The following is an 18,726-nucleotide window of genomic DNA, read 5'->3' as shown; positions in this document are numbered from 1 at the left end:
ATATATTAGATAAGAAACTGTAAAGCAAAATGCAATTTTTTTTCTTACGTGCAGTCGGGTACAAGGGAAGGAAAACGGTAAAAAGGGCGATTTTCGAGTTTACAATGGTAGTAAAATGTAAAAGTACCGTCTAAATTTCTTGATTTTTCTTTAATACGATACTTTCAAGATACGAAGAATGAGATTATCTTGAATGACCATTCATGCCACGTAGATGACCAATTATTTTCTTGCGTGAAGTTTACTCAACATTCTTTCGGATTTCAAAGTGTCTCTATCTGTTACTGCAATTTAAACAATTGATCGAAGAATTATTAAAACAATTTTACGCAAAGCAGCATCGACATTATATATTAAGAATATTTCTATATTAAGAATGATATTAACAATTTCAAATTATACTTACGAACATCCTGAGGACTTGTACTTACAATTGGCTTGGGCCACTGGCTAGGAGCACAAAACATACTAGAGAAAAATGAATTTTTACATCACATATTTTATTATGGACGGAGCATAAAGCATCGTCTTTTCAAATACAATATTCATAGACTTATCGTAAATACACGTTCATATGTTTAACATTGGTTCGTAGTATTGTTCTGAGAATTTTCTTTAATACTTTAATCCTGTGTACCACGAATTCTAATAATTCTCAGCGCTTAATCCCTAATTTTGATTTCTCGTTAACATAAAACACCTGTATACTACCGAAGGAAAGTTTCTTTACTATTGCGTTGCGTACGTGTAACCATATTAAACTAACAAAGAATGTGGCGAACGTTATAAGTATTTGAAATATACGTATATAATAAAAAGTGCCTAACGAGACAGAAGATAATGCAAATCATATCGATTTACGTGCACCATCGTTTATTAAATACTTAAACGCAAAATAGTCGAAGTACTTTAACTAAACATAGCCATTTTCTTCGTATTACTTAAAACTATTCTACATTCTGTTTGGTGAAATTATATACGTAATATAAAATATAATGAACATAGAAATAGAATTTCTAGGCAATATGCATTTTCCAATAAAATTAATATTATCGTCTTTTCGAGTTAAAAGAATCGATATTTAATTTATTTTATAATTCTGTTATTTCCGTCGTATTATTAAAAATTATTCTATATCCTACTCGATGGAATCGTTTATCGTTATGAAATAAAATAAAAAAAAAAAGACATAAAAAGAGGATGTCTAGAAAAAAATTCTTATCTAGGAGGTTAATCCTATAATTTCTAACTCGATGTCATTAAAAATCAATATTAAGAAATACAAATAAAAATAAAAATATCCATATTGCCCAGCAAGATTAAACAAAACCGAACGTTTTCATGAATCTTTCAATCGTCACCTCTCAAGTCTGATAATTAATATCCAAGCGAATAACCTTCGTATATGTAGAAAAGAAAAAAATATCATTGGTCTTTCGTTAAAAATGCTAGAAACTCAAAAAACAATATCTTGTGACGTATAGGAAGAAAAGATCTCAACAAGCTGGTTTAAATGTGACTCATGAATACGTACGCCGCAATATGTTTCGAGCTACCTACGTCTAAGATAAACTATAAAAAACATGTTGTTTGCGAGTATATAGTTTTCAGATATGTATAACGTATACTCTCTCACTCTCTTTTCTCTCTCTCTCTCTCTCTCTTTCTCTTGTATCAACAGTTTGTATCAATACCATGAACAAACGATTCAACGAACAGTGTTTAAACTTATTGTCCCTTTGTAAATTGTTATAACTCTTAAAAGCTATTATGAAGAGAAATTTCACCGTGCGTGAATTTTTACTTTTATATTGTCAGGCTTTATTTTACTTTTATCGTGCAATAATGCCGTTGTAATACTATTTGTAATCACTAGGCTGCGTATATTTATGGAAATGTTTATTCCTGCAAGTATCGCTAAAAACATAGAACCGGAAACGGAAATTTGTTTCGCCTGCTATCATTACGACTATCGTCTTGGATATCTTAGACATATTGTACGGTGGTATCAACCACCAACAATAATGGTACAATCGGCGATAAGGTGATGCTACGTGAAAAAGCTAGCGAAAATATAGAATAAGATGCTTTCGTATGTAGCTTCGTTCGTTGAGAAAATTAAGCTTGAAAATTCGTCAGATATACTTAAATAAAATAAATCGAAGGTACGTAATAAAAGTTGTTTTCGCTTTGTTTTCAAGAACGATAAATTAGCAAATTTATCGCGCGCGTGTACCAGGCTAATTCTTCGCCAACTTTATCTTCTTGAAAGGGAAAATTTTATTTCGCATTTTCTACTTATATCCGCGTGTGCAATAACCTGCTGCTAATTGTCCACTCATACTTAGTCGGTAATTAACCAAGTTTAACTCGACAAATTTTCAAACCAATTAGTTTCCTTCTCGATTTTCTTGAACACGCGTCAACGAGCGTATATTCTGTATATTCGACTTGCTGTTTCACGTAGAATCAACCAATCGTAGACTGCACCATAGTTTCTGAAACATCGTATATACTTTGCATTTTCGCATTTTTAGATGTCCCATAAACGCATAAAAATCCGCGACCCAATAATTACCGTAAAACGTTTGATTTCATTTGTTCGATTTCATTAATCTTTAATGTTGAAAAATGTATTGAGACAAACGTTCATCCATGACAGCCTTTAAGAGCGTAATATTCACCGAGATTAATATGAAAAACTCGTCGATCGGCGAACGTTTCCATAATCGATAAACTATGGTTCTAGTAACGATACAAACTTGCATGCCTGGGAAATCTTTTACATGCTTCCGTTTAAACATCGATTTCTTCCGTTCCTTTGTTCGGGACGTACATATACGCGCAAAAACAAGAATTGGCGATAGAACCGCGCGCAAAACTATTTCGGTAAGACGAGAATGATAATCGACAGGAACATGAACATCTTTTATCATCGCCCGCACCGAAAAAATACTACAAGATGGTGTTTATATCGAAATCGATATCCTCGTCAGTGATTTTCAGTTAGCCAACAGGGCGGCCGATTTTAATTTACAAGTTTATTTAGGAAAGTACGCTGGGTTGAATGGAAAATTTCATCAAGTTTATCATAAGTACATGGCGCAATCTTAATGGAGAGGTTGTAAATAAAATGAATTGTTAACTTGTCGATAGATAAATAAATATTATGGAAGGTAAGACGTGCAATTTTAATGAAACGTTTTCCATTTTGACAAAATGGTCAATCGGCAATTTCAAATGGCAAGCAATTGTAAATTTTGAAATAATATTTAATTATATTTAAGACGACGAATACGACTCTTTATCTTTGTTTTTCCCTTACTCGAAAGAACGAAGGTAGAGTCTTTTTCACTGAAATAACAAATTCATATAACGCATATATAATGAATATATATATATCACTGATTTCGTAAAGTACAGGTATTCTCAATGTGTTGAATTCTATTTTACAAATCTCTAAATCCTTGAAAATCCATTTTATCCTTTTCAACGCAGCTTACTTTCAGCGATAACTTCATTTATATGGTAAGATAAATCATCCTGTATGAGACGAATGATAGATTGTGCAATCGTTTGGCGAAAGCTACGATCATTAAGTGGTCTTCTATCCTTTCGCTTATAATTAATCAATTCAACAAAATTTTAAGAAATTTTACAGCATATCCGGTTTAAACTCGTGAAACGAGGTATTTTTCTAATTCTTAAAAAAAAAAAAAAAATGATCTTATATAAACGATTTTATAATAATGCAATTTTTTTTTTTGCAAGCTTTGCAATTAGCCGCAGAAATTTCGAAATGTCGTTATATAATATTTTCCGTAATTTATTAATTATTTATTAATTTTTCTTTTAGCTTCATTTCTAAGCTATTATAAGTATTCTTTTGAATTTGCCAAAACTTTTATCTATGTAACAGGAATAAATGTATACAGAAACAGTCTTCTTTAAATTTATTCTATAACTAAGATTTTAGATATGAATTTTAGATATAAGTTTTGCATATCAAATTTTGATAAAAAATATATATAGGAAAGAGAAACAAAAATAACTAATTTTTACACGTAAGAATGTAAAAAGCATTGTGTAACACACGATCAAGCTGGATATACTGTACAACTCTTATACAAATAGTACAATTGAACATTCAACTATTAATTATAACAAGGAAAATTTCTTCATTTAGCGATAACGATTACTGAAAAACTTACAACGTACGTATGTAGTTATTTCATCAGATTTCAACGATAACAAAACATTTCTATTGATTTTCTTTTATTTGTGCTACGTCTTAAATAATATTTTCGAAGGATTATAAATTTCACGTGAGGATATTATATTTTATTTAAGAGAAAAATAATTATTTGGAATATATAATCGCAAATCTTCAAGAAGAAATTTTCTCCTTCAAGAGTAATATATTTGTTGTAATTCTGTATTTGCCTAAACATGAATTTGAAATATTCGTATAAAATGAGTCCCTCAAATTCTAATTGTTCTGTTCATATTTCAATTATATACCTTGTTTCTATCAAAACTTTTACTTTTCCTTCAACTTTAGTTTGATTTTACTCGAACGATTGGACTACTTTTGAGCGTATGCTTGAAAACGTCGTCAAACTTATCGACTACTATTTATACGTAAAACATAACAGTATGATCATCGATTAATTATTGATAAAACACAACGACCTTTCGCAATACTTATACATACTTCAATCCCAAAAAAAGAATAAATGTAAATAGAATTTTGATAAGCACCTCACGAACGATACATTAATACACGTATAGCGACAATATTATCGAATATTCTTTAATTATTTGACCCTTTATGTATAAACAATGTAATAAAAATTATTTAATAAAAAGGAAATATAGCAGTTTATGTAATGAGATTTGCTTGTATACCAAATATGGTTTTAGAATCAAATTGTATTATTTTCGTTACTTATAGATGAAGTCATCTTGGATGAAAAAAATAATATATTTTTACTAAAATATCATAAAATGTTAATCATACAAACAGATATACTAAATGCAATTTATAGGAATACAATGTAATAAATGCAAAATAAAATATGAATAGCAAACTGTTTTACATATTTCTTTCAAGCATATAAAATTTTAATTTCTGAAGTATTATACAACGATATAATAATTCTATCAGCAAAATTATAAATTTTAGTTCCAAAGCTTTAATTATACCAACTTTTTTGCATACATATCAAAGATAAAAGAAGAAATTATGATAAGAATAAACATTGTGTCACTTCAGAAAGCAAATGAAACATAAAGGATTAAATAATATGTCAATCTAGAAAGACATACATACATACATGTATATGATATATATGTATATAAGTAGTATAGTACTGCTAGTATTTTAACAAAGAGAAACAATATGTCTGGTTTTTAACGTTTTATAGAGTAACTACATTTCATTGACTATTCAAACAGCGATTATAATTTTTTCAATATAATTACATTTTAACTTATAACAGAAACATGATTTTAATTGAAAAGCTTAATTTCAATTCGTTAATGTCTTTGCAGTACCATACTCTTAAATCTAATTGAGAAAGCTTGTCGTAAATAGAATTCTGGAATGTTGAAGCAGCGTTGTAATATACCACTTACGTTATGCTGGATATATTGTTTAGGAAGTATTATCCCAGACCGTGGTCCTCGAAGAAACCTTGTGGAGTTTCCTCCTGAAACATATGAATAGTATTATTACATTAAAGATCCATACAAAAAGTACATCTACGGATATGAAGAGGGATCAATTTCTTTGATGCTGCACATTATCATATAATGCAAATATACATAATGAAAATATATAAACAAACACGTACCTAGTTTGTAATTAAGTAATCTCCTTGATGCAGCTTCAAATGGTGAACTGAACCCTTTTCATATAACTGAGTATATACTTGTATGGATACACAAAGCTGCACAAAGCACATGTTCATTTATTGCTTCGTTTAAAATGCTTAAGCATCAATCAAAGAAATATCTGTATTGCATGCTGCATACAGAATGTCTCTGTATTTATAATTAAGTGTAGATATTGTAAACTTGACGAAGTTTAACGAAAATTCTTTCTAACAAAGAGTGAATAAATAAAAATTCTAATATCTTTATTTTATGTATAAATAAATCAAGATATATCTTATTAAAATCTGAAAGGGTAAATAGAGTAGCAATAAATACATAAATGGGTTAATTACATGGAAAAGGTAGTATATAATTTTGTATACAATTGTATAAAAATTTCTTTGTATACATTTATTATGGGTATTATTATATACTGTGTTAAAGTTATAATATTAAAAATTGACACTGTTTATGTATATACACATGTACACATATAAAAGTGATACCTTCAAACATTCACCTCTAATTAAATACTGAAATAAATACCTTTAAGAAGACAAATATAATACTATATAACATGTCACAGAAAAAATTCTTATGCATTAAAAAATGATGTATACATTATCTAAATACTTTTTTTCTATTTACACATAAAGAAATAATAATTTCTCAAATGTGCATTGCTTTATTGCCATAGTATGAAGCTAATTTTATTACCTGCTCAATAATAAAATGAAAAGCAATTTCGTAATTAAGATGAATCTCTATAATGTATATATATAGTTTTCTATGATGTATATATATATTATACACATGAACTACATGAATGTTACTATTAAATCTATTTGTGTCGCCCATAAAAAATATACTAATGTTCATATACTAAATTTGTAAGGGTTGTCAATGATAAAAAATTGATGCTCAATAACTATAGAAAAAGTAGAGATGTATGATGGCATCATGCAGCGGATGAGTCTGCTCCAGATCTTGATTCATGTGGGCTGACAGATTGGCCATGGAGGGCATGCAAGAACGCAGCACCTACAAAAGCCCTATCTCCCGCAGGGCACCTTCCACAGCTTCATCCTTCCACAAACAAACAAATATTCTAACTAATCTTTAGTGTATTTCTAGATATGTCCTTAGTAATGGAACAATAATCTTGAGCTAAATCTTAGTAATAAATTTTATCTTACAAAATATATACAATAAGAGTAATATAGTATCAAAATAAAAATAAGTTTTATCTTACATGATATTTTACAAAGAATAAAATATGTTATAAAATATTCTGAAAACCAAAGAACAAACTGAAATTTCTTAATCAGAACACTTTATTACCTCACTTTAATTAGTACTTAAATGAAATAAAGTCAGCAAAACTATCAATAAATGGCATGTTGATAAACTAAACATGCATTTTAATACTATGTATTTACTGCAATTTTCGTATTTATTATTTTTCGTTTTTGACTCAATATGGTGTTAGGATTGTTCTCTCCTAGTATAATTAAAATATGAAACCTACTTAATTAAACACTAATTTCTTAAAATTATAAACTCATTATTATATTTTATGACATTAATATAGAAATTTGAAGTAAAGATTTAAATATGATATCTCAACTCCAAAAATTCCATAATACAATTAAGCTACTATGTAAAAAATTTAATAACATTACTACAAAACTTTCTGTTAATACATCACAAAATATAATATTTACTTTGTGTAACAGACATTCCAAATTGTATTCTAAATTAAAAATAAATCATATAATAATGCTAGAATCTAACATATCCTTTACATATGTAAAAATAAAGCTATAACATAATACAGAATGTCGTTAAAAATGTCATCTATCACTGACGCTAAACTGTTTAATATTTAAACAAAATATAATTAAGAAAAATTACCTTATATGAACCAGTGCCTATGAATAAATAATATCCATTGATGTTTTCATTATTCTTATGGTATAGTATCTTATTGAAATAAAATAAACAAATGTTATAAATCTATAAGATGAAAATCTAAAAAAATAATGAACATACAAGCATACTTCCGCAATGTAGGAACTTATCATGAATACCATTTAAGACATCATGTGTATCACAATCAATATCATTACATAAAATCATCAACATAATTGACCATGATTGATATTTATTACAATTTAGAAATATATACATACATTTCAATAACTACTTATGGACAACAGCATTTCCATAGCATCATACCCTTTAAGGTAAAGCAACTCTTTTTATAAGTTATAAACAATTAAATTACGCTATCACTTTTATCAAAATAAAAAGAATAAACTGAATATTATTTAGCAATATTTATTTTGGTTATCATTATATTACTCAATGCATGCATGATATCAAAATAAAAATAATAAAATACCAAATTTTTATGCAAGAAAATATTAATATTTGAAAGATTACCTTAAACAAATATAAATAAAACAAATTAAATATAAAATTTCAAAAGAATTCTACTAATTCATATTATTCTTTGTAGCTTTTCTTATGATAAAAATACGTTTTAGAATAATGGTATGTAATACAATCATTTTTATTACGAGTTATGTTATATTATTTATATTACGTTAGACAAAACTTGCTATAGACTAGAAACAATGATTTTAAAAAGGGAAGAAGAGGACTTTTTGTACACGCGAAGATCTTCAAAATTTCATGGGATACAAACTATTCGACCTATAGATCTAAAAATGTTAATTTTTTGTCAAAAATTTCGGCTTTGATGCTTTGTGTTTTACTACTGCGATATTTTAAAGATTTGGCACTTAATGTCTTAATATTAAGATATTTTTCTATTATTCTGGTTCAAAATAAAAACTTTTATTGTACACATTTACCAAATTTTAAATCAAACCATCTATTCACTTATTCAGTTTTTGCGAAATCATACAAAAAAGAAAAAAAAATGTAAATGTAAAATAGTGAAAATCAATAAAATTAATGTTCTGACCATTGAATGCATCGGTTATTTCAATATTTGTATCTGTGGCTGTATTCATTCTTATTTCAAATTATTGGCTTGTTCAATTTATACAGTATTATTTATTCAATTTTTACAGTATTATTAGCAAAAATGTTCAAACGTTGGTGTTCAATGAAAAAAGGATAAAGCTTTTTTAAAATCATTCAAATGGAAATTTTCATTATTTTCCTTGTAAGAACAATTTCATTTGTGAAAAATACCAAATAGTATCCAAAACTTTATTGCAAAAATTACGATGTAAAGTTAATAATAGATGTTTATAATACCATCATTTTTACAAATTTTAAAGAACTACTTTAGGAATATAGTTTTGAAATCCCAAAACGTAAGAAATGCAGAAAAGAATTAAATTGAAATTGAACTTGGAAGTTCAATTTTCCCATTAAATTTATCTTAATGCACGAATTAAATTTATCAATGTTAAAAATCGTATTTCTTCAAAAATTTTAATTTCCGTTCTATTCCTAATAATATTATTTAAAAATATCTTTAATTTATTTTATATATTATTTAAATACTAATTAATCTTTGTTATACAAATATTATGAAGTTATATTTTTCTATATATGATACTTTAAATATTTTTATGTAATTTATATACAGTATTATAAATTTCATTTCAAGAAATATGTTACATAATATATATATTTATTTTTGCTTCATAAACTAGAGATCTGTTGTATATATAAAAATATTACTGATTGTATGAATTTTTAATTACTAGATTAAGACAATTTTTATCTTTTTGTTCTAGCATAGATAAAACAATATATTCTCTGAAATACATTTAAAATAACGAAATAGATGTTTATAGAAATACTAATACACCTAAAAGTGCTTATACATGTATATATATAATATATTTTCTGTTATTTCTATACTGTTATTCCCATAGTCATAAAATATAATAATTTTAAAAGTGCACACTTAAACTACATTATTTAAAAATATTTCCAAAGTAACTAAATTTCCAATCTACAATTTTCATGTTTAAAGCAGCAATTATGTTCCTGTATTTGCAACATTCCAAATATAACATAATTTTTTTTAAATAAATTAACTTTATGTGAAACGTTACTGACAAATAAAAAGCTAAATATTTTTTTCTAAATGTGTACTAAATTTTTAAAACTTTAAGACAAAAAGTAACTTTGTTATAGTGATATTATGTCTTATTAACACTTTAATAGAAAATATAAGTTAATTATAAAATATAAGTTAATTATATTAGAAATAATTACAAAATATTTAATAATTTTATAATATTTACTTGCATAATGCAGATTTATTCTCATACAAATAGCTAACTATTTTTTTTTAAACTACTGATTTGCTTCAGTCTAAAAGGTACTATTTTATATAAAGGAACATTTGAACCAGAAACAATATATTATCATTAATTTTGTAAATTGTGCCATACTATACAATGTTCTATGACAACATTTGATATTAAAATATGGCAACGGTTCTTTATATGTTTAACTTTATCACTATAGATATGCTGTTGCGTACATTATGAATAAAAATTCACAACATGTGTAAGCCCACTTACATTAAAGAGAAAATAAGCGTATAAGCATTCTATGCACACAGCATTAGCTACAAAGAAAATATAAAGTTACAATACTTTTAAATACAAAATATATCTATATTCATCTATGCATAATATTTTACTTAATATTATTGAAAAAAATAAGCAGACACTTTTTATGCTTTCCTGATTATACAATATATAACTAGGATTATTTTATGACACATTATATTGAAAAAAAATGAATCACATTCATGATTCATAATAGTATAGAGTATTCTTCATGATTGCATGTACATATTAATAGAATGTATAATATGGATTTTTCGAACTAAACATATATCAATAATTACATACAACACACCTCAAACATTAATAAAAATTTTAAGTACTTCGTAACAGACTACATAAAAGAATAGAACTATTTTCAGATTGCAAAGATATATAATATATGTAGCACATAAAACATGTGGAAATGTGAAAAAATGTCAAATAAAAAAAAAAACAACACATGAATATTTAAAATTAAAAAATTACATTCCATCATGCAATTTAGATATTACACTGTTAATAAACATTAAAATATCATTATAACCCAGTTTCTCCAGACAGTAAAATAATGCAGTAATTACTTTCATATAAGAAGATTTCATTGATTTATATTTTTCCAATCTATACATTCTTATTTTGAATATTCTGTTAAGTATTAATAACAATTGTTTACTACTCTATGTACATTTAAAGGTAAATGTAAATTTTTTCTTATATGTAAATATTAATATGTAATCTTTACATATAAAAAAGGAACTGTATACATATATATGTAATAAAGTATTATTATGAATTGAGCTTATATATCATCACATTATTTTACCCAGAATAAACAGGCTACAAACATGCTCCACATATATATCAGCCAAGAGGTTTTAATACTTTTTATATGTACCTCTTAATCAGTGTGAAATTTGATTATTTTAATAAGAATGTTACACACCAACTATTGATGGTTAAATATATTGCAAGAGTCATTTTAACGAATCTTCAAATATTAAAATGGTAGTATATAGTTATGAGAATATAACAAAAATTGCAAAAATATTATTGATTTTCTTAAAGCAGAAAATTGATAAAATAATAATAAAAAAAAAATGTATGGGTTAAAATGACTCTGTAATATTACTAGAAAGTAACAGAAGAAAATTATAATATCGTTAAAAAGGACAAGTCACAACTCAATGGGTACATCCCCATAACTAACCTCCTGTAGTAAATCCTGAGCTGCAATGGCTTTCAAAACATTTTTTTTGCTAGTCTCTTGAATTTCACCACCAACCAATAATTCGTCTAAGATGAAATATGCTTTTTCAAAGTTGAAAATTATATCTAGTTCACAAACCTAATAACATATTTAAAATGATATTAAAGTTTTAATCTCCTCGCTTGCATAAAATAAAATAAAAATAGCTATCATTTTAACTACAAATTTCTGTATTAAAATACAATATAATGTTTATATTAATACTTTTGTAGATCATATTAATAAATATATTATATACAGAAAAGTGTAATAATGAATTTTAAGTAAATATGTATTCCAAAAATTACATTCAGATATATCTTATTATGAAAAAATACAATTAAGTTCATACTCACACTTCCAAAGTATTTATCCAATAGTTCGACATAACGATGTATAATTTCTAATGTTAATAATTCATTATCATTTTGTTCTATTGCACAACAGAAATATAAACTGGCATATCTGAAAAACAAATAAAATATGAAAACAATTTGCTGTTCAAATGTTATTGATGAACGCAATAAAATTTTCATTAACTTCAACAAAAACTTGTTATTCTTGAAAAACATAATGTAATAGCGATATACCTTTTATAGACAACCTTAACATCCTTCCATTCTAAGAAACTTGACATTTTTGGTTTTCGTGCTAATATTGTAGTAATTAATTCTCGAGTAATCTTTTTCTTCAATTTATCAGGATGGGCCACATACCACTTTTGCAAACGCAATTTTCCTTGACGACTGAATAATAACATAAATTGCATCTAAAAGATTTAACCATTTATATGTATAAATATATATAAATATATATAATTTAAAAATTATCTAAAATACCATTAGTAAGTTTTGTTTAGTTCTGTTCGTGTATGGATAAAAATAATAATAACTATTTACCATTTTGAAATAAGTTCGCTTTTTAACAAAACAATTCTAAAAGAATTCACAGCACTTTTCGATAAATCACAATACAAAGTCTACTCCAATTTCCAATTTTGGTATGTGTAATTCGTGCACATTTAATCACAAGTTTTTACTAGATGGCGTTGATATGAACGAAGGAAATACGTCATAATCATGTGTAATTTGAATTTGTCGAGAAAGAAAATATTTATTATAAAACTATGCAAGATATCATATAGAGGAGATAACATATATTAAAATCATATTGATATAAATAAAGCAAGAAATAATACGTATAAATTAGTAGTGAAGTAACTCATACGATTTTAATATAATATTTAAACAATTATACAGTTAATAATGAAAAATATTAATCAAAGTTTAATTAATATATTTTATTTATACAAAAGAAATATAATATGTTAATTAAATAAATATCTAGTATAAATTTTTAGTATTTCTGAAACAAACATTTGTTACTTTTACATGTATATATGTATATATTTTAAAAATATATACATTATATTACATAATTTCTATACCAAAAAAATTTGAAATCGAGGAAATAGATAAATAATTAATCAAATTAATAAATAACGAAATAATAAGTAATATTAATAAAAGTAACGTAAACTATAAGCATGATCACATCCTATAATTTTTTTATTTATCAAATATCATACAATATGAAATCATATTTAATTATTATCCGGTTTTTGCCGAATTATTCGGAGCAGCTGATGTCTTAAGTAACTTATACGCTTTTCAGTTTTATCTTCTATACCAAAATGTTGGTAAGGTATAATTAATACTTTATAATTTCTACATTCCAATAAATGACTGTACAATTTAATCAATCCTTGATAATCTGTATCTCCTAGACACACGTCATAATAATCAACTAATAATAGAGCTATCCTGAAAATGGATTATGTCATTTAGTTTATGATTCTTAAATATACTATTATATTGAAATTTACATTTACATATTATTTCAATTTCCTTTTCATACTTACTTAGTGAAATTTATACTATTATTATTCGTACTGTTTACACTAACAAAATTACAGTTGTGATCCATATATACTTCAGCATCTATAATGTTATTTAAGTATAATATTATACTTAATATATATATTAATAATAATTCGTTAATATATATTAATTTGTAATGAACATACATCATGAAATATTTTTTTAAATACCTAATAGAAACCCCATGTTGGTATTTATATCCATATTGCAATAAGACATAGACGGCAACATATTTTTTAATGTGACTCTCAGTGCTTCAACATACGCTATTTTTTGTTTTGAACGTTTGTTTACTACATGTGGTACTATATTGTTATTCAGAAAAGGTCCTAAACATATTGGTTAAAATATATGTAAATTAACTTATATCTTTTTGAATATCAAATATACATTCTACCTTACCGGAATAGTCCTCGAGTGCATATTGTGCATATCCATTGATATTTAATAATTTTAACTGAGCGGATAATTTTTTGTTTTTTTCTTCATCTATATAATAAATATTAAACATCAATTTATTATCAATGTAAAATAAATCCTTTATTCTAATCATAAATACTAACCAAAGAACAATATTTCTGAAATAAATTTGTCATCTAATACAGTTTCAGCATGCATGTTTTGCAATGTTTTGAATACAGCAAAGCACCATACAAGATTTAATTTGGTAAGGTATTCAAATTTCTCAATCTTCATATTTGGGATATATTCCTAATTATAAGATTATATTTTAGTGCGTTTAAACCTCTTTTGGTTGAAAAATGTATTCATTCAAATGAGTGAAAATTCAAAGCAATAAATAAATATAACTGTCTTAAGGTTTCTTGTGGTACATACCTTTATGATGTCATTTACATATTGAGAATGATAACCTAATGATGCAAATGATTGTAAAATGTTTGTAATTTGTGTGTCGCTATATTTTATTTTGGATTTAATAATGTCTTCACATATCTGATTTAAAAATACATTATTTTTATATCTGATAAATGCCATAGATTTTAACAAAGATACTACTGTTTGAACACTAGTTGTACCAGAAATATTTTTACTCTTTATGAAATCTTTACAAATTTTTTTAAGTAATCTCTAAAATAAATTTTAGTCTGTTTTTATATATCTTTTGATTATTAATTTTCATCTTAAAGTAAATATTATTTTTGGCCTTACCTCATCAGAGTAATTCAAACTGCTCATATTAAACATTAGATTTGAACATGCTTTTGTATTCAGTAATTCATGATATTCAGTAATAGTTGTAAAGAAATAATTTAAAAGTTTCACGTTTCTGTCTCCTGCTTGTGCTAATTGATCTACATTCTACGTCAAATCACAAATATATATACATATATATATGAAATAAAATTAAAGAAAAGTTAATTTACCTTTTTACCTTGATCATTGCAGACGTTGAAAGATCATAGTACTGAGAAATATAATCTTCAGTATTATTCAGAAAATTTTCAGATGTTGTGTTGTTAACCTTTGTTTGTTTTTGTGCAGAACTTTCATTTATTTCAGTACTTGAATTACTTTTCTTATTATCATTTACCCAAATCGAAATAGTTTTGAGAATATACAAAATATCATCATGAGACATAAAAGATGTTTTCACAGCTTCTAGTATTTCTTGTATAGTTTGTGCTTTTTGAAATTTTTCACTAATTATTGGTTTTATATTTAAATTTTTACACAATTTTATTTTTAATTCATTAAATGTCAAGTCTTGTTTATCATTTATCTTTATATTTGATATCATTTCCTTTATTTGGTCATCAGGCTTTAACAAATCAACACTTATTTTACTTTAGTAAAATATGATATTATTTCTCAAATATAAAATAAGTGTGTAATTATAGTTTTATTAAAAAAACATAAAACTTTACCTTAACAGCAGTCTTAGACTCAGAGACTACTGTTGCTGTATTTGTACTTAATGATGCATTTAATCGCCATAAAAATCGAGAAGTAAACCTGGTTGCTATTGTAAAAACTGCTGTATTAAATTGCAGCATTTTTGTAACACTGCAATATTAATTCATATAATTATAAAGAATAAAAACATTGAGATAAATAGTATGAATTAACATATACCTATTAATTTTATTTAAAGATTGTTATTAGCGAAGTGTAAATGTCACACCTACTTTATTTGCAAAAGAATACTTTAAGAAGAAACTAAGATTATTATATTACACTTTTTAAATTGTAAAAATCAAGAAACTCATAATGAGGTTAGGTTCTTGTTCACCGTAGTCTTAACCATAGATAAAAGAACTCTATAGCGTCGATTGGCACTTCTATATTCAAGGACAGAAAAAATACAATTTATTACATAATTTAATTCTATTGGTGCAGTTAAGTTAAGAAACATGCGCTACTCTAACTTATTCTAATATATATATTATAATAATATATTATAATAACTTTATTATATATATGAATTTTGTATTACTTGATGTTATCAAAAGAATTATTTTCAACTTTCATAGGTTTTTTCTCTTTGAATTAAATAATCTCCTGTATCTTTCTGCTTTAAATTATATTACTAGAAATTTATTATAAGTTTCATTCAGATATTTTAATAAAATTCATTACATTACATTAAAAAATATGTCTTGTCTAATTTCATATTTCGGTCTATATAAGAATATATAGTGTTTTTCTTCCTTTTTCACTAAAATTTTTAATTACGTAATTACAACAAATTTTTAATTACGTAAATACAACAAGTACTTAGGTTAGAAGGAAGAGGAAACATCTACTATAACTGAACTTTCCACTAGGCCATTTGCGCCAAATTGAAACATTACTAGTAGTATCAAATATTATATACATACGGAAATATATCTACTACATAAATATAATATTCATTTTATATAATCTCACTTTATTAAAAGTTTATTAAAACTTCACCATTAATAAATTTAGCGAGACATCCCAGATTCGTTCTTCTTTACATATTAATTTATTCTTTCATATATAATTTAAACACAAAAAGTATATATCAAAATATATCACTCTTTTCACCAATTATGATATTTTGATGATCTTATCATGATAAGTTATAAAAATTATACAAAAAATAAAGCGGAGAAATAAGTGATGTTTAATTATAATAAGATTTAAATATTTTTTGAAAATGTCTTATTTGATACCCATTTCTTGATTAAATATTGATTATTTTTAATTTCAGAGATATTTAATTTATTAAATCTTTGAAATCATATAATCATTGATTAGAATAATTATGAGATAATGAAGGCACTTCTACTTATAATCAATATTTAAATACGTATTAGTTGCAGTTTATTCCATCGTGGATTAATATATTTGTAGTATTCATGATAAAAATAATACTTAAAGAATATGTCATCTTTTTCGCTTTCTTACTGACATATTCCATCATAGTGAAGGCGCGACAGTAAAACAGTACCTACTTATATTGATTCATTTCTAATCGCAAACCCAACCCAACACAACCGCACCCAACACAAACATTATTATCAATCTTCACATTTGTGTTAAAGGACATATGTAATTGCTGATGCCAATCAAAATTGGAAATCTTATCTCAGAATCGGTTTTACATGTCGACTTTCAATTATAATTATAATTATACATACGTATTAATATACAATTGGGAACATAAGTATTAGCACGTTCTTTAAAGCAGAATATCTGCTTTTAAATTTGATCGAACGTCTTGAATCGTTCTGAGTAGTTAGAAGGATTAAATTTCTGGAAAAAATTTCTGTTGTTCGAAATCCCAAAGAAAATGGTAAAGATCACTTCTTACCACCTTTTTAGCTTTATATTAGTTGTGTACATGTTGAAAATTTCTCGTAACGATTGTAGAGAATCGTTCTCGTTACTACGTGATCCTACAATATTTCTTCCGGGTTTCTCTTTGTCCATTATCGCAAACAGTAAATTTATTCGGATGACAATTTTCCAGATGTTTTAAACGATTTGTATGATGATTTTGCAATTTTCAATTTACAAAATTAAAGAAAGGCCGACGCGTAAGATGACGAACAAACATGCGATGCTATGCACTGGAAATGTGGTATGTAAGTACGGTGACTTCTAAAACTGTCGCAACAGCCTCTGAAACTGAATAATTTCCTTAAAATTGGATCGAAAGACTTGGAATTTTTTGACAAGTTAGGGGGATTAGTTCGCTGCATAAAAAATTTGCCAGGAAAACCGCAATTCGTTGGAATGGCGAAAAAAAGTATTATACAATATCACATATTTTTTTACCCGTTGCAATGTAATTGATAAATTGTTTTCGTTAAATGTATCGAATTATACCAATATTAAATTGCTGAATATTAATATCTTACTACTTTTATATTATATGCACACATTATGTTATATTAGTCTAACATTACACACTAATTTAAATTTAACGCTAATATAACAACTATGTATCACTTGTAAAATTATGATATACTAACGTAATTGTAATTGTAATAATGCAACAAAGAACATTTTTATTATGTACTATTATTAATATTTATTCTTCGTTCTACGATATCGACATTGTTTAACTTTCGCACAAGAGTCTTTAAGTCCTGAGTAGTAACTCAAATTACGTAATTACAGTTATGAAGAAAATTCTAATTATATATACGTAATTCTGAAGTATGTATTTGAACGAGATAAACACCTGTTAATCGACATATAGTTTCTAATTCTGAAGCGAACTAAATACCGCAACTTTTACCGTGGCATTTATACATATCCCAAAGCTCCGTAAAGCTAAAACTCGTACAAACCTAATTGCTATCATTTACTTGTTCTCTGAAGCGATAATTATCAAACGAATTACAAATAAAATAAATTTTAAATTCTATTTATTATTTAATGGATTTCGTTTAAATTTGAGTAACGTACCATTAGTCGCAAATTTGCATGAACATGAGAATGAAGATTGATTCGCTAGTGAGAAAAGATGGATACTTTGTATCGCTAATATAATTTCCTTGAAAGTTAAATCACTTTTTACGCTTATGCATTTTGACAAACGATCGCCAATTGCGTATACACG

General features: G+C 25.7%; 2 protein-coding genes across 7 annotated transcripts; both read right to left on the bottom strand.

The window, feature by feature from the left end:
- Positions 1 to 479: 479 nt before the first annotated feature.
- Positions 480 to 12,855, bottom strand: LOC100652035 (AP-1 complex subunit sigma-2). 3 transcript variants are annotated; one of them, XM_012307999.3, is made up of 6 exons: positions 12,630 to 12,855; positions 12,321 to 12,499; positions 12,087 to 12,195; positions 11,692 to 11,829; positions 5,856 to 5,951; positions 480 to 5,711 (listed from the first exon to the last, which is right to left on the bottom strand). In XM_012307999.3, exons 1-5 carry the CDS (start codon positions 12,630 to 12,632, stop codon positions 5,856 to 5,858), a joined length of 525 nt encoding a protein of 174 aa, XP_012163389.1. In that variant the 5' UTR covers positions 12,633 to 12,855; the 3' UTR covers positions 480 to 5,711. The 3 variants fall into 3 exon arrangements, with proteins under 3 accessions (XP_012163389.1, XP_003395000.1, XP_012163390.1); XM_003394952.4 differs by lacking the exon at positions 5,856 to 5,951 and having other exon boundaries at positions 12,630 to 12,840; XM_012308000.3 differs by lacking the exons at positions 480 to 5,711; positions 5,856 to 5,951 and adding an exon at positions 6,274 to 6,963 and having other exon boundaries at positions 12,630 to 12,847.
- Positions 12,856 to 13,280: 425 nt separating this feature from the next.
- On the bottom strand, positions 13,281 to 16,266 carry LOC100652156 (FAST kinase domain-containing protein 4). 4 transcript variants are annotated; one of them, XM_048405353.1, is made up of 11 exons: positions 16,126 to 16,266; positions 15,765 to 15,970; positions 15,557 to 15,695; positions 15,064 to 15,450; positions 14,841 to 14,990; positions 14,508 to 14,759; positions 14,234 to 14,381; positions 14,073 to 14,159; positions 13,841 to 13,999; positions 13,652 to 13,730; positions 13,281 to 13,553 (listed from the first exon to the last, which is right to left on the bottom strand). In XM_048405353.1, the coding sequence occupies exons 3-11, from the start codon at positions 15,683 to 15,685 to the stop codon at positions 13,334 to 13,336; spliced, it is 1,611 nt and encodes a 536-aa protein (XP_048261310.1). In that variant the 5' UTR covers positions 15,686 to 15,695; positions 15,765 to 15,970; positions 16,126 to 16,266; the 3' UTR covers positions 13,281 to 13,333. The 4 variants fall into 4 exon arrangements, 3 of the variants coding, with proteins under 3 accessions (XP_048261310.1, XP_048261313.1, XP_048261311.1); XR_007223899.1 differs by having other exon boundaries at positions 13,405 to 13,553; positions 13,817 to 13,999; XM_048405356.1 differs by lacking the exon at positions 14,508 to 14,759.
- Between the last annotated feature and the right edge of the window lie 2,460 nt (positions 16,267 to 18,726).

This window comes from Bombus terrestris, chromosome 4 (genome assembly GCF_910591885.1).
Source record: "Bombus terrestris chromosome 4, iyBomTerr1.2, whole genome shotgun sequence".
Lineage (NCBI taxonomy): Eukaryota > Metazoa > Arthropoda > Insecta > Hymenoptera > Apidae > Bombus > Bombus terrestris.
Note: the sequence above shows the minus strand (reverse complement) of the source record. Positions and strands in the feature narration are given on the sequence as shown.